The 24,627-nt window shown below is 42.7% G+C and overlaps 1 protein-coding gene across 8 annotated transcripts in view; it reads left to right on the top strand.

Moving 5' to 3' along the window:
• Positions 1-6,338: 6,338 nt before the first annotated feature.
• The window catches only part of ATXN2 (ataxin 2), a 111,487-nt gene continuing 93,198 nt past the window's right edge, over positions 6,339-24,627 (top strand). For 3 of the 8 annotated variants that reach the window (XM_032876284.1, XM_032876285.1, XM_032876286.1), the window contains exon 1: positions 6,528-6,864. In XM_032876284.1, the coding sequence (XP_032732175.1) occupies positions 6,632-6,864 (233 nt within the window). In that variant the 5' untranslated portion in view covers positions 6,528-6,631. Of the gene's footprint in view, positions 6,865-24,627 lie in introns of all 8 variants that reach the window. The other 5 variants (XM_032876279.1, XM_032876280.1, XM_032876281.1 and 2 more) reach the window with 3 other exon arrangements.

Below are 24,627 nucleotides of genomic sequence, written 5' to 3' on the forward strand. Positions count from 1 at the left end.
TTCCATAAATCCAAGGCCCCTGGAACAACAGGCTGCCCCCCAAATCCACCGAAAATAGGGGGCGAGTGAAAACAGAAAGAGAGAATGAGGAAAAACAAAAGGCTGCGTTTCTTTAAATTTCTGGCTCTGTGCAGCAAAAGCATTTCCAATGAAAAATAAAGAATTCTTTCTTCTGTGTCCATTTCAGCTGGCATCCAGCTTTTGCTTCGTGAATAATGTCGCCGCATCATTATTCTGTCCCACAAGGTAAAACAAAATGAGCAACTTAACAACCAGAAGGGTGCTTGTGTGGAGGAAAGGCTCATTTAAAAGCTTTTCAGATAATGTGGCTGTTGTTCCCCTACTACTTTGCCACAACCCCCCTCCAAAGTTTTTTTTTCAGACCTATGGGAAAGTTGTTACTTTGCACACAAGGTGTATAAATTATGCCCTCCTGGAAGGCCTCCGCACCATACAAGTTTTCTTTTTTTATTGCTTTTAGTCTTTTGGGATTCCTGGAGTGTCTACAAATAGATTAGCCTCTAAGAATTCTGAGTAACCATGGTTAGAAAAAAACACTGGTTTAATTAGCCATGGTCCTATTTTTGAAATTACATCTGCTCTTTTTTTTTTTTTTTTTTAAATGAGGATTGATCTATGCGAAAACTTGAAGAGGATGGATGGGGGGGGCGCATGTTACTTTTGATTTGAATTAATTTTCATGTTTTTGAAAGTGAAATCAAGAGTATTGAGTGAATAATGTATCATCATACATTAAACATGCTCAAATGAAGAGAGTTGAAAAGAAATGATTGGAGGAAAATGAATGGCTGAAAATACTGGATCACCTGATGTGTGCTGCTGTACTGAGAGGTAGCAAATCACCCTTCGCATTTCGGCTTTGTGGGGCTGCCTCCGTTTTTCAGCCCCATATCCTCAGACTTGATTAATCATTGAAGTGATAAAAATTAAAGGGCCATACGGCTCGCTGAAGGGTCATTGAAAATCAGAAAGCAAGTGCGGAATTCACAGGACTAGGTTCCCAAGTTTGAAAGTCTTTCTGCTTCCTCATTTGACACATTCTTCATTTCTGAAATCGTGTTTGAAATGTCCACAACTACTTTTGAAATTTAAATTTTAGCAACATTTCTCAATGTCAGAACTCTTTCCGAACAATGTTCTTCATCGCCCTTGATGACAACTCACCAGCGACACTTGTGGATTTGGTTTATGTGGCTGCCGGAAGATCATTTAGGAAGCATTCAGAAATTTAAATTCTATTGGATATAACATTTCTGATTTCAGCATTTGTCTTTAAAGAATTCTCTTTTTGCGGGGCAGGGGCTGGGTGGCTCAGTTGTTAAGCTTCTGCCTTCGGCTCAGGTCATGATCTCAGGGTCCTGCTCAGCGGGAAGCCTGCTTCTCCCTCTCCCACTCCCCCTGCTTGTGTTCCCTCTCTCTCTCTCTCTGTGTCAAATAAATAGATACAATCTTAAATTTTTTTTTTAATTTTAAAGATTTTATCTTTAAAAAAAAGATTTTATTTATTTGAGTGAGAGAATGAGAGAGCACAAGTGGGGGGAAGGGCAGAGAAGTGGGAGAAGCCGACTCCCCACTGAGCAGGGAGCTGGCCACAGGATTCCCCGGGGATCATGACCTGAGCAGAAGGCAGACGCTTAACTCACTGAGCCACCCAGGCACCCCTTAAAGATTTAATCTTTTTTTAAATTACTTTTTTTTTTTTTTAAAGATTTTATTTATTTGAGAGAGAGACAGTGGGAGAGAGCCTGAGAGGGGAGAAGGTCAGAGGGAGAAGCAGACTCCCCATGGAGCTGGGAGCCAGATGCAGGACTTGATCCTGGGACTCTAGGATCATGACCTGAGCTGAAGACAGTTGCCCAACCAACTGAGCCACCCAGGCGCCCTATGTGGGGCTTGAACTCACAACCCTAAGATCAAGAGTCACATGCTTCACCAACCAAGCCAGCCAAGTGCCCCTTTAAAGAATTCTGAACGCACGTGGAAATCATAGGAAATGCACTTTTTTTTCCATCTGTATTGGTTGTCTTTTGCTGCATGATACATTATCCCAGAACTTATTGGTTGAAACAACAAAAAGGCTGGGAATCTGGTGTGGGTAAGTCGAGGGTCTTTAGCTCAGGGTCTCTAACAAAGCCTATTAATGTGCTTTGATCAGGACTGCAGCCACTTCAAGCCTTGTCTGGGGGATGAGTCATTTCCAAGCTCACCCACATGGCTGTTGACAGCCATCAGGTCCTACTGCAGTGCTTGTGGACAGCAATTCCTTGCCATGGAAATCTCTCCATAGGGTAGCTCGCCACATGGCGCTAGCTTCCTTCAAACAAGTGAGAGAAGACATTCCAAAATAAAAGCCACAGTCTTTTTATAACTCAATATTGGAAGTGGAAACCTATAATTTTTTCAAATTTTTTGTTGGAAGGAAGCCACTAAGGTCCAGCTCATATTCAGTTGGTAGAAATTTCACTGGGTCTGGCCACCAGGAGAGCAGGATCACATGGGGGTGGTCTTTTTTTTTTTTTTTTTAAGATTTTATTTATTTATCTGAGAGAGAGAGTGACAGACTGCAAGCCAGAGTAGGGGAGGGGTAAGGGAGAGGGAGAAGCAGGCTTTCTGCTGAGCAATGAGCACGAAGCAGGGCTTGATCTCAGGACACCAAGATCATGACCTGAGCTAAAGGCAGAGGCGCCAGGTGCCCCCCGACATGGGTGGGTGGTCTTACTGGCTGCCTACCACACCATTTTTATTTTTAAAGATTTTATTTATTTATTTGACAGAGAGAGACACAGAGAAAGGGAACACAAGCAGGGGGAGTGGGAGAGGGAGAAGCAGGCTTCCCCGCCAAGCAGGGAGCCCGACGCGGGGCTGGTTCCCAGGACCCTGGGATCATGACCTAAGCCCAAGGCAGATGCTTAACGACAGAGCCACCCAGTTGCCCCAGATTTATTTATTTTAAAGAAAAAGAGAGCTCAAAACATGTGTGTTTGAGTTGGGGAGAGGGGCAGAGGGAGATAGAGAATCTCGAGCAACTCCCCACTGAGCACAGAACCTGATGCAGGGCTCAATCCCAGGACCCTGAGTTCATGACCTGAGCTGAAATCAAGAGCTGGGCACTTAACCGACTGAGCCACCCAGGCGCCCCACACACCATTTTGTCTTAAGGTATATTATCCTGATGTTTACATTGAAAGCTAGAACATGCTGATGTCACAGTTGCTGTTACATAGCTACATTTTCAGATGTCTGGAATGGAGGTGAAGGGTTTGCAATAAAACATATTTCTTGGTTTTGGGTGGCGATCTTCCTTGGACAAAGAAAAAAAAAGGGAGTGTGTACAGAATGGACTCCATTCTGTAGAGGTTCTTTCGGTTTCCATTTTAATATAAACGCAGAAATTTTAATGAGAAACCCTCAAACATTCCAAGTGTAGATGTAAAATGGCAGTCACTTTAGAAAAAAGTATTTTCTTTAAAAAAAAATTATTTATTCACGTGAGAGAGAGAGAGCGAGAGGGCACAAGCAGCAGGAAAGGCAGAGGGAGCAGGAGAAGCAGGCTTCCCCCTGAGCTGGGAGCACGTCATGGGGCTCTATCCCAGGACCTGGCGATCATGACCTGAGCCAAGGGTAGACGCTTAACCATCTGAGCCACGCAGGTGCCCTGATAGTATCTTTTAAAAAGTTAAATATAAATTTACCGTACCAGCCCAACATTCCATTACTAGGCCTCTGCTCAAGAGAAATATATCCATATGAAGACATACATGTACAAAAATGTTCATAGCAGCATTATCCATAATAGCCTCGAACTTGAAACAATCTAAAAGCCCACCAACTGGTGAGTAGATACACAAAATGTGATACATCCATACAATGGTATACTACTCCATGATAATAAGTAATGATACATGCTAGGACATGGATAAACCTCCAAAGCATTAACATATGCTAAGTGAAAAAAAGGCAATCATTGCCTATTGTTAGATTCCATTTATATGAAATGTCTACAATTGATAAATCCATGGAAAATATATTAGTGTTTGCTGGGGCTGAGAATGGTAACCAGGAGTAACTACTAATGGGTATAAGGATCTTTTTGGGGTGATCGAAATGTCCTGAAATTAATGGCGATCGTTACATAATTATGTATTTACTGAGAATCATTAATTGTATACAGAATTGGTAAATTTTATAATATGTAAATTATACTTCAATAAATTATTAAATATATATATGTTTTTAAAGATTTTTATTTATTTATTTGACAGAGAGGGAGACTGTGAGAGAGGGAATACAAGCAGGAAGAGTGGGAGAGGGAGAAGCAGGCTTCCTGCTGAGTGCTCCATCCCAGAACCCTGGGATCATGACCCAAGCTGAAGGCGAATGCTTAATGACTGAGCCACCAGGTGCCCCTAATTATTAAATATATTTTAAATGATAGTGGGTAAAAACTTTCTCATCCTAAATGAAATTAAGTTCAGCTGTCAGCTTCAGGTTTTCTTACTCAATGTCTCTTTTACCTCCCACCTGCCTGCAGTTTAGTCCTAAGATTGAATCCTGGGATCATGTTTCCAGATATGGTTAACGATCAAATCATTAAACCAGAGAAAGTTGATGTATTTTTATTATGGTCCTTTAAAAATTAAAAAAAAATATATTTTATTTATTTGAGAGGGAGAGAATGAGAGGGCAGAGGGGCAGGGTAGAGGGAAAGCATTCTCACTCCTGGCTGAGCAGGAAGCCCCTTGTGGTGCTCAATCCCACCACCCTAACATCAGGACCTGAGCTGAACGCAGAGGCTTAATCGACTGAACCACCCAGGCACCCCTCTTTTCTGGTTTTTTAATCTGTTTCCTTTGGGTTAATTTTTAAAGGATTTTGCAACTGTTGGTTTAAAATAATACTTTTCTTTTTTATTCTCAACCTTTTTACCTCAGTTGGGAGATAAAGCTGACTTCCTATTTTTCAAGTATTTGCAGAATTAATGTTAATTTTTGCCTGGATTATCTAGGAGATTAATTTCAATTTAGCTCCTGGAGACTTGTGGTTTAATCATTCTCCAAGGTGTGTGTGTGTGTGTTTTTTTTTTTTAAATGTCTTTATCTTTATCTGACAATTCTGGTCAGACTCCTTAACTAATTTTACTTAAAAAAACAAAATCAAAAACCAAAAAACAAAAACCTCGATTCTTCACTCAAAAAAAAAAAAAAAATCTATTAGCTTCCAGTTTAATTGCCACACATTTAAAAAACGGACTACTGTGCTGGCTAGCAATCTAAGTTAAAGTAAAACTTCTAAAGGGGCCAAGGTCTAAAGTTCACACATTCTTGTGAGGTCTGTTCTGTCTCCACCAAGGGAGACCCCATTATCCATAGCTCTACCAATCACGTACATTTCCTTTTGAGTCTCCTGAATGAGGAAAAAAGAAGTTCAAGTGAGGGAAAATGGGTTCAAATGAAGGTCAAATACCCAAAAGAGTTTTCTGGCTCCTGTGTGCTGCTGGGGTGGAAAAAAGTGGGGAAAAGGTAACCAGATGTAGGTGGCCCCGAGAGGTTGCTCGACTCCAACCTCGTTGTTAAGTCTTGGCAAGGCAAAAAAGGGTCTGCCTTTCAGACATCCAGTGACGCGATGAGAACCTACTGTGTGCCAGGTGCTGGGGATACAAAGACAACTATGGGATGCCTGTGTTCTAGATGCTTCTTACGTAGGAAGACGGAGTCTCCGCCCTGAAGGGACTCGCAGTCCACGTTCGAGGTTGCATCAGGTGGGGGTAAACACGGACTCTCCCAGTACTCTGAGGTCGCCGAAGGATTACTGGGGGGCGGGGAAGAAACGCTTCCCTCCGGTCCTCCAGACTAGGCCGGCCCTGAGGGCGAAGACAGACACGCCCTCCCGAAGGGCAGACCCGCCTCGAGGAGGGCGGATCCGGGCAGGGCCGCCTGCCGGGCCCTCACCCGACCCCCGCGAACGCAGCCCAGCGCGGCGCCCGCTCCTCACGTGTCCCTCCCGGCCCCGGGGTCGTCTCACGTTCTGCTTCCGTCCGACCCTTCCGACTTCCGGTAAAGAGTCCCCGTTCCACACCACCGCGCCCACCCAGCATCGCCACGCGGCGCCTCTGTGTGCCCGACCCCCGATGCGCTCGGCGGCCGCAGCTCCCCGGGGCCCCGCAGCGGCCATCGAACCACGCCGCTTCGCCGCGGCCAGGTGGCCCGGGCGGCGCTCGCTCCCGCGGCCGGCGCGGCGGGGCGGGCGGGGCGGCGGCGGCGGCGCGGCTCCGGGCCCGTATCCCTCCGCCGCCCCTCCCCCGCCCGGCCCCGGCCCCCCTCCCTCCGGGCAGCGCTCGCCTCCCTCCGCCTCAGACTGTTTTGGTAGCAACGGCAACGGCGGCGGCGCGTCCCTGCCCGGCTCCCGGCGGCTCCTCGGTTTCGGCGGGCCTCCCCGCCCCTTCGTCGTCCTCCTTCTCCCCCTAGCCGGCCCGGGCGCCCCCCCGGCCGCGCCATCCCGCGCCTCCCCGCTCGGCGCCCGTGCGTCCCCACCGCGCTCCAGCGTCTCCTCGGCGCGCCCGGCTCCCGGCTGTCCCCGCCCGGCGTGCGGGCCGGTGTATGGGCCCCTCACCATGTCGCTGAAGCCCCAGCAACAACAACAGCAGCAGCAGCAGCAGCAGCAGCAGCAGCAGCAGCCGCCGCCGCCGCCCGCGGCCGCCAATGCCCGTAAGCCCGGCGGCAGCGGCGGCCTTCTCACGTCGCCCGCCGCTGCGCCGTCGCCGTCCTCCGTCTCGTCGTCCTCGGCGGTGGCTTCCTCCTCCTCGGCGGCGGCGAGCGCAGGCGGCGGGCGGCCCGGCCTGGGCAGGTGGGTGTCGCGCCCCAGCCCCCTCCGTTCCGGGCCTGGACGAGCTCAGGCCTCCTGTCCCCTCCCCCGCGGCCCACACCGTCGTCCCCGCCCTGTGACCGGCCAGGCTTGGTGGGGTGGGCTGGGGGCCCGCAGTGGGGGTGGGGCTCCCGCTCCCCCCTGGAGCCCCGGGGTTTGGTTGGGGGGCGCTGCGGGGTCCCTCCGGGAATGTCAGTCAGGTCGTGTCCAGCCTCCTGCAACATCTCCACCCCCTCCCCCAAACGGTCAAGATGGAAGGACTGGGCAGCCTCCCCCTCTCCATTTAAGTGTTCGGGAGGGATTTACAGGTCTCACTAATTGTCAGCCCCTGTTCCTCCTTTAGCCCCAACGTGGAGGGGATGCTTGGGCAGCGCCCCCCTCGCCCCCCCCCCCCCCCCGCGTTTAAATATTAACGTGGAATGGTCTTTAGGTTTTGGTTCAGTCTCCCGAAACTTGCCAACTCCCGCTTTGGGGAATAACAAGGGAGGGGGAAAGTTAGGGCAGCGTCCCCCCCTGTCCGTTAAAGGGGCAGCCACGGGGCTCATCTGGAATCGTTAGGGTCTGTCTGGTGTGCGTAACCACCCCACTCCCCTGCCCTGGGAAAGCTCGAAGAACCGGATTGAGGTGGGTGGGTAGTGGTCTCCGCTCCCCTCCCCATTTAAATCTGAGGTAGCGGCGGGGGCTCCAGAACTCCAGGAATCGTGGGGCTCTGTGCAGTCTTCTGCAGCGTTCCGCCCTCCCCCACTTGAGGAACGGGTGGGGAGTGCCCGGCCCCCTCCCGGCCTCCCTCCTTCCCCCGCAAGGCCTCTCCGCCGCGGGTGGTGGCCGATCCGCAATGCTGTTCCGAGGCCGAGAAGGCGCCTTTGAATAGTGGTGGGCGAGGGCCGGACCCAGGCGTGCGTCAGAAGTCCAGGCCAGATCGGGGACAGAGGGGGATGGTGGTGGCAAGGAGCGGGCACGCTGCGCATTTTCCCCAACCCCCGTCCCAATTCATGGAATTTCGAGGGGAGAGGGATTGCAGCAGGAGACCTGGTGGGGTTCCTGAAAGCAGAAATGCGGGTGTTTACTTGCGTCGTCGTCTCTTCTTTCCCAATAAACCTAGGCTTGTGGTAGGGACTGGGGGCCGTGTGCTGTCTCTCTAACCGGGTCTGACTTGGGAGGGTGTGTTTGTGCGGGAAGGCCTGTTGGGGAGGGTGTGTGTGTGTGGGGGGGTTGACAGTTCGTATTTCACGAACTAAGAAAATGCTTAGTGTTCAAACGGGGCAGCAAATGTCAATAGACTCCATTCCATTGTGGCCAGTGTCCTTAACTTGGGAAGTGCCGCCAGAGCTCACCAAGGGCACGCAAGTCTATTTCCCCTGTGCCCCGAGCCCATCCGTGTTCAGCACTGCCTTGCCTCCCTTAGACCTAGGCGGGGTTGGTAGTCAGTGACGAGGGTCCTCCGGAAATAGACATCCTGGGCTTGAGAAGGTGGGATAGGGGATTTGTTTTTTTTTTTTTTCCCCACGCACTGAGTTTTCTTTTTGAAAACAGGTTTTCAGCGATCCATTTCCAAAGAATTTTCATTTATGGCCCAAGAAGTTACCCTTCAAGATGAATCAGGGCTGATTTTTAAGGAATCCTGCTTTCAAGGGGGGAAGGGCCAACATTGTGTTTTTGTTTTTGTTTTTGTTTACTTCTACCCTACCTCCCCTTCACAGTTGTCCTTTCTCTGAACCACCCTCAAACGTTAACCTTACCCTAACTAGTTCAGATAAAGTGATTATTTTCCCAGCTCTTTCCACTTAGGATTCTGTAACTTCAGTTTCCCTTTTTCAGTGGCATCCACAGTGAAAAATGGACAAATTTTGTACCTATTTTTTTTACAGAAAAGGATCCACGGTATTTTTCTTCTTAGGTATCATAGAGATTTGGCAGATATATTTTACTTGTTCATATAATTAGAAATTAAAACTTAGGCTTTTAGGTTTCGACCGCTCTCCTTAGGCTTAAAAATTATAATCTGTTGCAGAGTGGCTTGAATGATCAAAAATATTTGGAATGTTTTAGTACCAAAGAGCCTTTTCTGTTCTTTGAGGCTTTACATTTAAGATTAATTTAAATTCTTCTTTGCTTTAAGTTCTTTCATTTGAGACATGAATTCTCGCCCTTGTTCTTTTTGATATGTGAAGTTCTGTTTATTGGATTCATATAATGTGTATTTTATTACATAGGTCTCACGTAGTTCCTTTGGATTTTGATCCACTGCTGCTAGGTTCTTTGTAAACTGGTTACAGTTTTTAAGGTCTCCTTACACATGTTTGTGTGTATCAGCAGTTAAAATATGTCCCTGAGGCCAGGGGTAAAGAAAGAAAATGCAGCATTGGGTTTGACGTGTTTAGAGATAGTAAAATATTCTTGAAAGTCAAGAAATTCACATGTCTTCTTTAAATAACATTTCATAATGTTTGACTTTTTTTAAAATAGTGGTTTTTTTATGGCTTTCAAAAATTTATTCTGCCTTAAATTATCATATATGTTTTAGAAGGTTACGGTTTTCTCTTAGAACAACATACCCCTAATATTAAAGTCTGTTAATCAAAATCTTGTTTTCAGTTTTTACCTTTTCATTTTTATGTAGTTTTAATGATTGTGCATGTTATTTTGTGGTTTATTTATTTATTTATTTTTCTGTTTAGCATTGTAATATAAATTTTCTTTAGGTTTTTGGTTAACCATTCAACTGTTGGGATTTGGGTGTCCACATCTTTATTATTATAGTTAGTGGCACACTAAACATCTTTATACTAATAGCTTTTGGCTTTAGTCTAATTATTGCCTTAGAGAAAGTTCCCAGGAGTGGTTTTACTGGGTCAAAGGGCTTCAAGGTTTTTATGGCTCTTGCTAGCTGTGCCATATTACTCTTGAGAAGACTTGTGTTAGTTTCCATTGCCAGGAAGGTGGCTCTTCTATAGAATGGTTTCTTTGTCAGACACTGTGGGGGATTTTCAAGGGAAAAGTTGCATTTACTGTCAAGTGAATACATTATTAAGTACTTTTGTTAGCTACCTGATTATTTATACTTGAGTTTGAATTTGGTTTCTCTGAGGACTTAATGAAATAATATAAGGGAAGATGCTTTGAAAACAGTAACTGTTAACACTAATGAGGATACATGGTTTAACTATTGTGCTCATACTTCTCTAAGTAGAGGAATGAAAGTCCTGAGAAACTTGTTCTGAAGCTTTTGTTGTTGTTATCTCCCTCATTCATCTAAAAGTATTTTTTATTAGCTGTTAGCCTTGTGACCAAGTCGCTTTTGTTGACATTTATATAAGTTCATGGCACTGTTGGGAATTATCACTGGCTAACCTATATCTCTTCCTCTCCCACAATCCCTTTCCTATTTAAAAAAATAATGGGTTTACCCATTCTGTTACCCATTCCTAAACCTTGATAATACAATATTAGAATATCTTTGGATACAGGATTAAATGTGAGTAAAAACTTACTTTAGTCATTTTCAGCTTTGTATTTTCACTGCTTCTTTCTTTTAAGGCATTGCAACTTCGAAATTATGCTGCAATTTAGTATAAGTTTTCATTTAAGAATCTGTGAGACATTCGTCTCTTTAAATATATTCTAGAAGAGCCTAAAACATCGACACCATTGAACATAGAAATTTATTGAAAATCCATGTACAGGCAGTTACAGGTGTTTGGGATATACCAATGAATAAAACAAAAAGATAGATGCTCTCCTCGTGTTTCCATTCTAACATGATGAGTCAGACATTAATTGAGACATTAAATTAGCAAACTATGTATGATATTAGGTAAGAGCTGTGGGTTTAGGGGAGAGCAGATTAAGGATATAATATGAGAGTGTGAGGGAAGGGAGTGGGTTGCACTTTTAAGTGGACTAGGCAGGCTTCTTTGAGGAGGTAACTCTTAGAGCAGAGTTTTGATGATGAGGTAGTTAGCCATTTGCTTTAACTCTAGACTAGTCAGTCATATGGTCCCATTTGTAGCTTAGAAGATTTAAACTGTATCATCCTTTGTTAATTTATTCTTTTATGTGGGTATTGATAATAACCACATTTGCAGTTGGACCAGAAAAGTTAATTGACAATCGAAGTCATCAGAGGTAAGCTGTAGATGGCTATTAAAAGCTGTACATTTTTGTTTTTCTAATGGACATATATATTTTAATCTAATTGACTTAATTTTCATCCTAAGTACCTAGAGAAAATAGACTTTTTTTGGATTGGGCAAAAACCTGTATCAGATCTTTGTCAGAAAAAGTAATCCTATAGTTGCTTAAAGATTTTGCATTTTGAAAAGTCAAAACATCAATGGTGTCAGTTATGGTGTTCCTTTTTTGGTTAAATGTTAAGTTTGTATTTTCCGTGTCTAATTAGACAGTTAAAATTTTGCAGATTTTACACGAGGGATGTTAACTCCTATCATAGCTATTTAATAGCCATATGTTTCGACTTAAAGGAGGATCTAATTTTTTTTTATTGTTCTGTGTAGCTACAGCTGTGTTAGAATTTATTTTCACTGTGGCAAAGTGTGTTTTTATACCTTGAAAGGGTATTTAAGTCTCTATAAGATTTTTTTCCTGGAGTTGTAGTTTTCCGTTTTGGATAGATAGTGATAGCGTTTTGATAGGTAAAGATTTGAGCCTGAACAGAACCCTGTTTTTGTAGCTATTTCAAATGATTGTAGTAACTTCAGCTGCAATATAGTTGATTAACAGGCATGCCTGCTACTGTATCTTTTTAAGTGAAAGTACTTGTTTTTGTTTTTGTTTTTTTTTTGTTTTTGAAGCACATCTGGTTCATTTATGACTGTTACCATACCGTGATTTTAAGAGGTCAGTACAGTGGTCTTTTTCATATTTTAGCAAGAATGTTACTAAAATAAAAGTAGGATGCTCTTTCCTCTTGAGTCTTTTTTGCCTGCTTAGATGTTAGACTTCAAAAATAGGGATGTTTTTATCAGAAGATTGACTTTATCAGTGACTGTGAAGCTGGTATCAAGCCTTTGAAAAGTTGTAGCATTCAAATCTAGAATCTGTAATGTAGGCACCTTTGAATGTGAGACCTTTACTAGCATTACTTAGGCTAGGTTGAGCTTCATTTTAATGTGTTTTTTGATATCCTTAAAGTATATTTTTCTACTCAAAAAGAATTTCTTCTGCTTTTGAAGATAAATGTTCTATGTAGAATAGTAGTAGTCTCCATTGAGGTGCTTGCCAAACAAAGCAGATTTGCAGTTTTGTAGGAGTGGTGTCATAAACCGCTTTCCTGTTATTTAAAACACCAATTAATTCAAGAGATTTTTATGTCATATATATATGTATATATATATAAGATTTCAGGCTTTGCGACTTGAAGATATGTATAGAACATGGTTGTGGATCTTCAGCAGATCTTAAGCTGCCTGTAGTATAATGGAGAGAAGAGATGTACTTGAACCAGTGTCCAGAACAGATTTCTTCTCTCTCTCTCTTTTTTTGGATCTTCTTATCTTTTTGAGTATAGTTGACACGTAATGTTACATTAATTTGAGGTGTAGAACTTGGTGATTGGATAAATCTATGCTTTATGCCATGTTTACCACAAGTACAGCTATCATCTGTCCTATTACATCACTATTAAAATATCATTGACTATATTTCTTACGCTCTTTTTACTCCAGTGACTGACTTTATCTCCTTCTCCCCTTCACCCATTTTGCTCCCCCACCCTCTGCAACCATCAGTTCTCAGTATTTATAGTTCTTATTCTGCTTTTTGTTTATTCTTTTTTTTTTTTTTTAAGATTTCATGTAAGGGGTGGAATCATATGGTATTTGTCTTTCTCGGTCTGACTTATTTTCACTTAGCATAATACCTTCTAAGTCCATCCATGTTGACTCAACAGAACAGATTTATTCTTGAAATTAATAGAGAGGGTTCCTGGGTGGTTCAGTCAGTTAAGTGTCTGCCTTCATCCTGGGATGGAGCCCAAGCCCCCAATGTCAGGCTCCCTGCTCAGCGGGCAGTCTGCTTCTCCCTCTGCCCCTCCCGCTGCTTGTGCACCTGTGCTCTCTCTTGTGCATGTGCAAAAATAAATTTTTTAAAATAAAAAAAATTTAATAAATAGTCTTTGTACAGGTACTGCCTTATCTATATATGAAAGTTCTGTCTCATAATTTGAAAAACAGTAAGATTTAAATACTCATTGTAGAAAAGAGTACAGAGAATCAGAAAAACAAAGCCAAACTCCTTTAAAATCTCCCACAATCTTTCCTTTGACATAATATTGTTGGAAGTTTGGAGCTCATCTTTTCAGACTCTTTGTGAACATATGTAGAATAAACAAAATGGAATCATATGGTACATACTGTTGCAGCTTCAAGAGTATATATTGTCTGTCTTTTAAAATATTTTCCTCCTAAAACTAGAATTTTATTTATTTATTTTTTAAAAGATTTTTATTTATTTATTTATTTGACAGATCACAAGTAGGCAGAGAGGCAAGCAGAGAGAGCGAGGAGGAAGCAGGCTCCCCGCCGAGCAGAGAGCCCGATGTAGGACTTGATCCCAGGACCCTGAGATCACGACCCCAGCCGAAGGCAGAGGCTTTAACCCACTGAGCCACCCAGGCGCCCCTAAAACTAGAATTTTAGAGCAGGAAGAAATAACAAAATCTTAAAATAGAAGGGAAGACCCCTAAGCTTTGAGGAGTTGGGGGACTTGACCAAAACAACTTATTTGTAGAATTTTATTATATTCTTCTCTTTAAATAAATTCAGACATAGACCTAAATAAAGTTATGGTGTGTATTTTAATTTTAATTATATATTTGTTTATTTGAGAGAGAGAATGAGAGAGAGAGCGCATGAGAGGAGACCAGTCAAAGGGAGAAACCGACTCCCTGCTGAGCAGGGAGCCTGATGTGGGACTGGATCCTGGGACTCCAGGATCATGACCTGAGCCAACAGCAGTTGCCCAACCAACTGAGCCACCCAGGCGCCCTATCCTGTGTATTTTAAAGAATAGGACAATCACAGACAGTTGACCTTCAGGGTATCTTTTTGTAACCTTGAAGTTTGGCTCAGTGAAATAGGAGGTCTAGTTTTTTATCTTTTTGGAAGATACATGCAATTTTGTACATATGTGGCATGAAATCTACTTAAATGTTAAGTCCTTGGTTTTATTATTATTATTATTTTAAAAAAATATTTTATTTATTTATTTGACAAGAAGAGCACAAGCAGGCAGAGAGGCAGGTAGACAGAAAGGTGGAAGCAGGCTCCCTGCTGAGCAGAGAGCTCAAGATGCAGGGCTTGATCCCAGGACCCTGAGATCATGACCTGAGCCACCCAGGTGCTCCCCTTGGTTTTATTATTTTTAATAGTTTAGTATTGTTATGAATCTGTGGTTGCTTATAAAAATTTGCCACAACTGGGCACCTGGGTGGCTCAACTGGTTAAGTGACTACCTTCGGTTTAGGTCATGTCATGATCCTGGGGTCCTGGGATTGAGTCCCACATCAGCCTACCCTTGCTCTGCAGGGAGCCTGTTTCTCTCTCTGCCTGCCACTCCCCCTTCTTGTGCTTTCTCTGTCAAATGGATGAATGGAATCTTTAAAAAAAGAAAAAAAAAGAAGTGAAAATTTGCCACAACTATTAGCCTTAGATTTTATTTGCTGAAAATTGTTTGTAGTTGTCATGTGAAAATTGGAAATTCCTTTTAATTTAAAAATACTCTGGTGTAGATTGCTTATATTATGAGCCTTGAAGTGTCTATAAAATAGCAATTTTATGCCATGATTAATAGCTAACTGCATTTTGGAAACTGGATAAAATGGCATTCTATAATGGCTTTGTAAATCCTATCACTTTGTGGTATGAAACTTGTCTGTGATGTAATTATAAATGAATGTAGCTGATTTTTAGTAAGCATATAAGAACTGTAGAGTGTCGTACTTGACAGTTTTGTCAGTGGTCAAATATTTTTTTTTTTAAAGATTTTATTTATTTATTTGACAGACAGATCACAAGTAGGCAGAGAGGCAGGCAGAGAGAGAGGGAGGGAAGCAGGCTCCCTGCTGAGCAGAGAGCCTGATGTGGGACTCGATCCCAGGACCCTGGGATCATGACCTGAGCCGAAAGCAGAGGCTTTAACCCACTGAGCCACTCAGGCGCCCCAGTGGTCAAATATTTTTGATTGCCACTTTATGTTCTTACTGGTTTTATGAATTATTAAATAATATTCTTAATAGTAATCTTGTAAATAGGCAAAATTAATCTTGATTATAGTTTTAATTTAAAAAGAAGGGAAAGGTTAGTTTTGAACCAAATTGTGCATTTTTCCTTTGGGGCTCAAAATCATTTTTTTTCCCCAAAAATCGTTTTTGTGGACAGTGTGTAGTTACCTATTTTCATTCCTGAAACACACTTGAAATTAGGTAAAGACCTATGGTTTTTACATTGAAGATTGTGTAGATTACAGAAAGGGGAGCTCTTCAGGGCCTCTTTCAGAGTTTTATTTGCTTTTACTTTACACATGATTTTACATAGCTTACATTTTTGATTTACAGATTGCCAGCAATAGAGAAATAAAACTTATTTACTTGTTTTAAAGAGTTTATTTGAGAGACAGGGGAGGGACAGACAGATTCTGTGAGTGGGGAACCTGACACAGGGCTTATTCTCACGACCCTGAGATTGTGACCTGAGCTGAAATCAAGTCAGACACTTAACTGACTGAGCCACCCAGGTGCCCCAGAAAGGGGCACATTTAGAGGCGAACATATTGACAGCAATGAGAAATACTAATTGTGTGACAAAAAGTGAAAAGATTGGAAAACTAAAAAACAGACAAAAGAACTCAAAGTATACCATTTGACTCTAAGGTTATAGCTGTATGCCTTCTATAGGCATTCAGCCTGAGGCATTATTATTTTATAGCACAATATAGTTGTTGATGGGCTTATAATAGTGACTCAACACAAAGGTAAATTGTTTTTCATATTTTTCAAAGAAGTATTTTTCGAGCTGTACATCAGGACCCCCTAATAAATTGTAAAAATCTCATTAGTGAGTCGTGACAAGCATTTTTAGAAAAATGAAAAAGAATAGAAGATACTAGAATGCATTGTATTCTTAGAGGTAAGAATGGTTTTAAAGAACTGTTTGACTTAATGTATGTGTACTGTGTTGTGATATAAACTGTAATATTTTAGAGCACTGAGATGTAGTAAAAGGACTGAGGAAGGGTTTTATAGTTAAGTCTCTGCTAGGGTTGCCAGATTTAGCAAGTAAAAATATAGGATGCCCAGCTGAACTTGAATTTCTGATCAACAGTGACTGATACTAAAGTATAAATGTGTCCCAAATTGCATGGAACAAAACTATTCATTTATATGAAATTCAGATTTAATGGGGCATCCTTTATTTTATCTGGTAACCCCAGTCTAGGCTAGAATCAAGGTTCACCCCTTGGTAACTAAAATTTAAGAGCAGTGAGGGCAGAAACAGTCTTTCTGTTCAAACAGTCTTTGGCCCTTAGAAGTGGTGAGCTGTTTGAATAATTGTGGCAGGTCACTCATACTTAGTCTCAGTTTTTTTATTAAAAACTTTCTATTTATGACACTTACTAAAAGGAGAAGGGGGCACCTGGGTGCCTCAGTTGGTTGGGTGTTCAGCTCTTGGTTTGAGCTCAGGTTATGCTCTCAGGGTTTTGGGATCAAGTCCCAGGTACCCCTGCTACCCCTATAGGCACTGGGGCTCCATGCTCAGCCTGCTTGAGATTCTCTCTCTCCGCTCCGCAGGGAGCCTGATGTGGGGCTCGATCCCAGGACCCTGGGATCATGACCCGAGCCGAAGGCAGAGGCTTTAACCCACTGAGCCACCCAGGTGCCCCGATACTGGGTTTTTATTACATTTCTTTCTTGGTACATGGAAAGCATTCAGTATTTTAGGATCATACAGATTTGGAGCTGGAAACTGGCTCAGGTGGATTTTTAGTTCTTAATTTTCTTTACGGGTGAGGAAATGAAGGCCACAGAGCTTATTTGCCAGGAATCTTGTTCCCTTTTCTTTCTAGGATAACATTTTTAAAAATTTATTTAAAGTCCAGTTAGTTAACCTACAGTGTAATACTAGTTTCAGGTGCATGATATAGTGATACAAATACACAGTTTTTTAAGAATATTTTATTTATTAGAGTGAGAGAGCGAGCACGTGCTCATGGAGTGGGGAAGCAGAGGAAGAAGGGGAAGCAGGCTTCCCACTGCCGATCAGGGAGCCTGATGCAGGACTCCATCCCAGGATCCCAGGATCAGGACCTGAGCTGAAGACAGACAGTTAAACAACTGGGCACTCAGGTACCCCTAATATAACATATTTCTTAAGACTTCTTTTTAAAATTTGGTGTTTATTCAGTAATCTAAGAAAAGATTCACCTATCCAAAAAAAAAACAAAAACACCCACAAAACATTTCTGAAGTTTTCCGAGTTAGCAAAGGCTCTACTCTACTTTTGCTCTCGTTTTGTCATGTTTCAAGTGAAAGTGTGTCTCCTTTTTAAAAAAATTTGAGAGGGAGCGCTTGAGAAGTGGAAGGAGTAGAGGGAGAGAGAGAACCCCAAGCAGATTCTGTGCAGAGCCTGACCTGACTTGGGCTTGATCCCAGGACCCCAAAAGCATGACCTGAGCTGAAACCAAGAGTTGGATGCTTAACTGACTGAGCCAGCCATGTGCACTCTTTAGTTCTCAATAAATGAATTTCCTTTATTGTTTCTGCCAGGGATTCTTTTCCTTCCTTCTGTGACTATCCACTTCTCATACTCATTCTACATAGCAAGTAGGTTTACCTGGTTTTACGCCAATTCTGATTGGAATGTTATGTAGAGGATTTTTTTTTAATGCTTTATTTATTAGAGAGTGATTGAGAGAATGAGTGGGAGGCGGGATAGAAGGAGAAAGCAGACTCCTGCTTGAGCAGGAAGGACTCGATCCCAGGACCCTGGGATTTTGACATGAGCTTCTGCTTTAGCTCATGTCAGCCACCCAGGCGCCCTATGCAGAGGATTCTGAGATTTCTTTTGGCCTTAGGGAAGAAATGTGGATAGAAGTGGTGAGGGGAGTCTTTATATCATGGGCACCAGACGTTATCTGTTGCCTGGAGCCTACCAGGCTTCCCAGTTGGTCTCTTCATGTCCAGATACTTCTTCCATACTCCATAGCCATAAGAATCTCCCCCAAACATCGTTCACTTACCCACTTACTACTGAGAAACTTTCAGCGGCTCTCATTACTAGCTGAATCGAATCCAGACTCTTTGGCCCTTCAAGTCCCTCTGCAGACTGCACACTGTATTTATTCTCCAGCATAAATCAAATTATGCCAGTGTAGTCCTCTCATCCTCTTCAGCATAGGTCTTTAATGGCTTAGCCCAGATCTTCTCTCATAGTGTCTTACCATATTTACCTTTGGAAAATGTGGTTTCTCCTGTGCTGCTAAAGCTTTTGGCAGGTATCATTCCCGTGGTATTGAATGCATAGTGCCTTACATTTAAGTGCAGCAGCTTCTCCCCTTACAAACTCTCTTTAGAATGAAATCAGATGGTAGCATAGCTATTGCCCAGAACAAAAGTGGGTTAAGTCTACCAACAGATGGGGGGGTATTTTTTGGAGGCGGAGGTTATTTATGACTGTGGTCATTGCATAGTCAGCCATCCCTGATGTTTTAAAATTCTCTGTGTTTATACTTACCGTTCTTAAAGCTGTCATTTTCAACAAGTGTAGCAGCAGTATTGACAGTGCCAGTCAGAATAAAACATTTAATTATGGTAGAAATGAGAGATTGGGACACCTGGGCTGGCTCAGTCAACAGAGTGTGTGACTCTTGATGTCACTGTGGTTCAAGCCCTGCATTTGGTGTAGAGATTACTTAAATAAGTAAATTTAAGGTAGTGAGAGATTTAAAAAAAATTAGTAGGAAAATGATGGCTGGGGACAGGATGAATTATTCTGAAGGACAGAGAACGAAAAGTGCCATGGTTTAGTCAGTAATGATCAGCCAAAAATAAAGATAATTAATGGATGAAATGGGAAAACTTGGAAGTTTGCAGCTAACCATGCTGATTTGGGAGAAGGCTAAAGTACTAGTTAAAGTGCTGCTGAAGCTTGTGTCAGGACTTGCAGATAGTGCTCCAGGTTTGCGGTCATTGAGTACAGGGTCTCAGGTGGCTCCCGTGACACTAAGAAGGTTTCTTAGAAAAGGTTGGGGCGCCTGGGTGGCTCAGTGGGTTAAGCCGCTGCCTTCGGCTCTGGTCATGATCTCAGGGGCCTTGGGTCAAGCCCCACATAGGGCTCTCTGCTCAGCAGGGAGCCTGCTTACACCCCCCCCCCCACCTGCCTCTGCCTACTTGTGATCTCTTTCTCTCTGTGTCAAATAAATAACCAATCAATCTTGGGGGAAAAAGAAGAAGAAAATATTGTCTTTTGGGAAAAGACGCCCAATAGAATGTTCATATATTGGGTCTGTAAGCTTCAAAACCTCCTCCTGTCCAAACATGTGGGTGATACACAAGAGATTTTAAAAATGTGTTGCTTAGTATACTGTGGTTTAGCTCAGGTCGTTAGATAGTTATTCCTTATTGTGGTAGGTTGCATTTTAATTAGCTATATTAAAATATGATATACGTAAAGTTCACCCTTTTTAGTGTATAGCTCTTGAGTTTTCACAAACAGAGCCGTGGAGTCACCACCACAATTAGAGTGTCACTTGAAAGTTTCCTTGTGCCTCTTACCCATCAGTCTCCATTGTCTAATCCTGGCAATTATGCTCTTTTTCCTGTTGTCACAGTTTTGACTTTTCTGGAATGTCATTTAAATGGAATCGCACAGTATACAGCCTTTGGTGATTAGCTTCTCTCATGTAGAATAATGGGTTGAAATTCATTTGTGTCACTGCATGTAATAGTAGTTTCTTCCCCACAGTGTGTTCATCGAGTATTGGACAGTTGTTAGCAGTTCTGGCTATTATGAATGAAGCTGCTATAAGTATTTGTGTATAGGTTTTGTGTGGTCATGACGATTTCATTTCTCTTGGGTAAGTACATAGAAATGGGATTGCTGAGTTGTATGACAAGTGTTTATTTAGTTTTAAAAGTAATTGCCAAACTGTTAGTCCTGTCCTATTTTGTATTCCCCTCAGCAGTGTATGAGATTTTTTAATTGCTCTAATTCCTTGGGAACACTTGGTATGTTAATCTTTAATTTCAGCCAGTCTAGTGGTATTTCATTGTGGTTTGAATTTACATTTCTTTATTGCCTAATGATATTGAACTTCCTTTCACATGCTTGTTTGCCATTTATATATCATCTTTGGTGAAAACTATTTGGGCTCTAACTTGTTTGGAAGTAAAAGAGCTACTGAATTTGTATTGCCTTCTAGGTTTAGAGCATCTTTTTTTTTTTTTTTTTTTTAAAGATTTTATTTATTTATTTGACAGATCACAAGTAGGCAGAGAGGCAGGCAGAGAGAGAGGGGGAAGCAAGCTCCCTGCTGAGCAGAGAGCTCCACTCAGGGCTCGATCCCAGGACCCTGAGACCATGACCCGAGCTGAAGGCAGAAGTTTAACCCACTGAGCCACCCAGGCGCCCCTAGGTTTAGAGCATCTTGAGGATAGGGACAAGCGCGTTGTACAACTTAGCATACTTAATAAGTGGTAAATTCCTTATTGACTGTATGAGCCTGGGTTTCATTGTTAAGCAGATGAATTTACTGTCAAGGAATAGCTGTCAAAAAAATAAAAAAAGGATAGCTGTCATCTCAAAAGGAACATGCTATTTATTTTATAGGCATACCTTAATTAAAACTATTCTTTAAAATTTCTCGTTTTCTAGGCCCTGGGGATACTGTAGTAATCAATCCAGATGAGGTCTCTTCCATCCTGGAGCTTACCTTCTAGTTGGGGGGAGACAAGGCAGAAAGTTCTAACTGCCTCCTCATGATATGTTTGAGTTGCTAATGCTTGCCTCTTGGAAGGAAGTCTCTTAGATAAGGGGAAGAAAACATGCTGCTTTCATCAGAATATAGGCCCTCTTATGAGTGGTCCAGTATTTTTTTAATAGCTAATATTTTTTAATTTAAATTTTATTTTTTTAAAGGTTTCATTTATTTATTTGACTGAGTGCAAGAGCACGAGTTGGGTGAGGGGTAGAGGGAGAAAAGCAGACTCCCTGAGAGCACCAAGCCACTCAGGCGCCCCTAATATGTATTTTTTTTAATTAAGTAAGCTCTGTGTCCACTGTGGAGCTTGATCTCAAAACCCTGAGATCAAGAGCCCAGGCTCTGTGGACTGAGCCAGCCAGGGGCCCTGAGTAGTCTAGTATGTTGCTAATGTTTTACTCCTAATGCTTTAGGGGCAGCCACTGGCTAGTCACAGAAATCAGTAGGTTTGAGAATCCTTGTGGTCTAAGCTTGTGAAAGCTGAGTAAGGTTATAATTGAAAGGGAGGGGGGAAAAATTACTGAGTGGATCCCACCTTGAGCTTCTTTTCTGCTTGGGCATATACACTTAATGTAAATACATACATGTATACATACATGTATTTTTTTCTTACTTGGTTATCACACAATCCTATTAGATAATCTGTTGCCCTGTCCCATTTTACCTGTGAAGAAGGTGAGGCCCAGAGAAGCTAAGTACCTGTTTAAATTTACTGTGCTAGAAAGTGGCAAAACTGGAATGATTTAATATTGTTGTATTAGGATCTCTGAAAAGGTCTGCAAGTGAGATGAGAAGAAAACTGGTGATGGATTTTTTTTTTTGTTTAAAGATTTTATTTATTTATTTGACAGAGACAGACAGAGGGGGAGCACAAACAGCGGGAATGGGAGAGGGAGAAGCAGGCTTCCCGCTGAGCAGGGAGCCTGATGATCCCAGGACCCTGACTTGAGCGGAAGGCAGACACTTAAAGACTGAGCCACCCAAGCACCCTGGATTTTTTTTTTTTTTTTAAGATTTTATTTACTTAACAGAGTGAGGACAAGCATGGGGAATAGGGAGAGAGAGAAGCAGGCTCTCTGCTGATCAGGGAGCCCCACATAGGGCTCCATACCAGAACCCTGGGATCAAGACCTGAGGTGAAGTCAGATGCCTAACTGAGCCACCCAGAAGGCCCTGGTCATGGATTTAAGGAAAATTACAATTAGCTTCTTATTTTAATTGACCGGGAATTTGCTTTACCTGGTGAAGAAATGTACTTCAGAGGCTCCTTAGGATGAACAATGGAGAAGAAAGTGAGGAATTTGCATTTGTGATGGATACAGAATTTAGTTGTTTATAGTCTGCAAATGTTATAGGAAGTCTGCATATTTTTAACCCAGTCTGAAAGGTTAGAGAATAAGAACCCCTGTTGACAAAAACTTTTTTCCTATATAAAATGTGTTAGGAAAAAGCTAGCATTTCTGAGTTGAGTGGTAGTAGTAGTAGTAGCAGCAGCCATTTTTCTGAAAAAAGTTTAGGTATCTGTGATGTGAAAACAGTTTATGAAGAACTTTCTGTTTATATAATGATAGTTACCATTTATCGTGGACCTGTTAGTTTTCAGGAACCGTGCCGGGTGCATTACTTCTTCTTCTTTTTTTTTTAAGATCGTATTTATTTACTTGAAAGAGAAAGAGAGAGAGAGAGAGAGCATCAGAAGAGGGAGGGTCAGAGGGAGAAGCAGACTCCCTGCCAAGCAGGGAGCCCGATGCGGGGCTTGATCCCAGGACTCTAGGATCATGACCTGAGTCAAAGGCAGTCGCTTAACCAACTGAGCCACCCAGGTGCCCGTCTGTATCCTTTACTCCTTAGAACAGGTCAGCCTGTCAGGTTGGTAGTGCCATATCCATTTTACAGATGAGGAAGTGGTAGGTAGTTCAGGGAAATTAAGGAACTTGCCCAAGGTCAAAGAGCTAGGAAGAGATGAAGCTGAGATTCTAAGCCTGTGAGACTTAAGCACTTTTGCATTTATTTATCTATCTATCTGTTTATTTATTTTAACAGGAAAACCAAATTTAATTTTGTGGGTACAGAAGTCCCACAAAAATATGAGACTCAGGGGTGCCTGGGTGGCTCAGTGGCTAAAGCCTCTGCCTTTGGCTCAGGTCATGATCTCAGGGTCCTGGGATCGAGTCCCACATCGGGCTCTCTGCTCAGCAGGGAGCCTGCCTCCTCCTCCTATCTCTCTCTGCCTGCCTCTCTGCCTACTTGTGATCTGTCAAATAAATTAAAAAAAAAAAAAAAAAAAAAAAGAGAGACTCAGAGGCAGTCAGGCAATGGAGGCTCACATGCCATCCTGAGCTGAGGAAAGAGATGGGGCTGGGGCTTCAAAGGGAAGGAGGGCAACTTGCAGGAAGATGAAAAGAGCAGATGTTTCCTAGGCAGATGTTGGCCCTGCCATGTGGATAAGTCTTTCAGATTAAAAAATAAAAAAAAACAAACAAAAAAACCCTCTGGTAATAACTCTCTTTCTGGGCCAGGCTCCCCATCTAAATTTCTTTTGGGCAATTTCTTTTAGCCATCCTCAGTCAGTTTTTCTTGAGTCTACCGAGACTTGATTGCCTTCAAGTTAAAATAATCTACATGCCAAAGTGGCATATTCTGTTCCCTTCAGTCTCATCTTTGAAACTTTCCATAGTTTGTAAGTTGAGTTGGTAAATCGCCCTATCTCACTGGACAAGTCTCTTAGTCCAGAGAGTAGGCCAGTTCAGTTAAACACTTGTGTCTCAATTTAGGAGGCAGAAATGCAGGTGGACTTCCAAAGTTAGGTCTGTGGTGCAAGCAATTAGATATTTAATAAGAAGCATTTCTATGGAAACAAAAGGAAAACAATAGTTAATGCCTGGAGAAGATTATACTCCTAGTTTCTGAGTTCTGAAGGCAGCCAGTCGAGAAGATTTTTAGATATCTGGCTCCAAACCTCTTCAGAAGGAATGAGAAAGGACAGCAGTAACCTGACAGATTTTTCTGGTTGGCAGTTCGAATGTCTCTGGTGACCCTTCTGTGGCGCAGAGGCATTAAGATTGTCTGTACATGAGCTATTGTGGTGATTTCTTTGAAGTTTATATCAAGTTGTCCAGCTCTAGCTTGTTTGCCTGGCTTCTGCGGCGTTCTCAGCTGCAGCTGCCCTGGAGGAAGCTGTGTCCATCCAGCAAAGGTCCCTTTGCAGGTCACCAAACTGTCAGGGGGCGCAGGGTGGGGGAGGGAGAAATTTTCCTTCTTTCTTTCTAGGTTCTTTGGTTGCTCTAATACGCTATGGTCATTTGCTCAGGGTCAGGCATCCTCGGTGAACTCTTGGCTCCATGAAAGCAGGGATGGGTGGTTTTGTCCGCCATTGTACCTCCTGCCACCAGCACTGTTCTGCGTCAGTGTTCTCACTCCTTTCCCAAACACACATTCCCAATTGGAGGTAGCAAGTTGCAAACTACTGTAGTAATTTGCGGAGATGTCGGTCTTTTCTTTCTTTCTTTCTTTTTTTTTTTTTTTTAAGATTTATTTATTTGACAGAGATCAGAAGTAGGCAGAGAGGCAGGCAGAGGGCGGGGGAAGCAGGCTCCCTGCTGAGCAGAGAGGCCAATGGGGGGGCTCGATCCCAGGACCCCGAGATCATGACCTGAGCCGAAGGCAGACGCTTTAACCCACTGACCACCCACGCGCCCCTGTCTTTTTTCTTTTTCTCTATTGCATTCCAAAACTTTGTAAAGAGCTACTTGG

Source organism: Lontra canadensis, unplaced genomic scaffold, assembly GCF_010015895.1.
Source record: "Lontra canadensis isolate GAN:19392208 unplaced genomic scaffold, GSC_riverotter_1.0 scaffold58, whole genome shotgun sequence".
NCBI lineage: Eukaryota > Metazoa > Chordata > Mammalia > Carnivora > Mustelidae > Lontra > Lontra canadensis.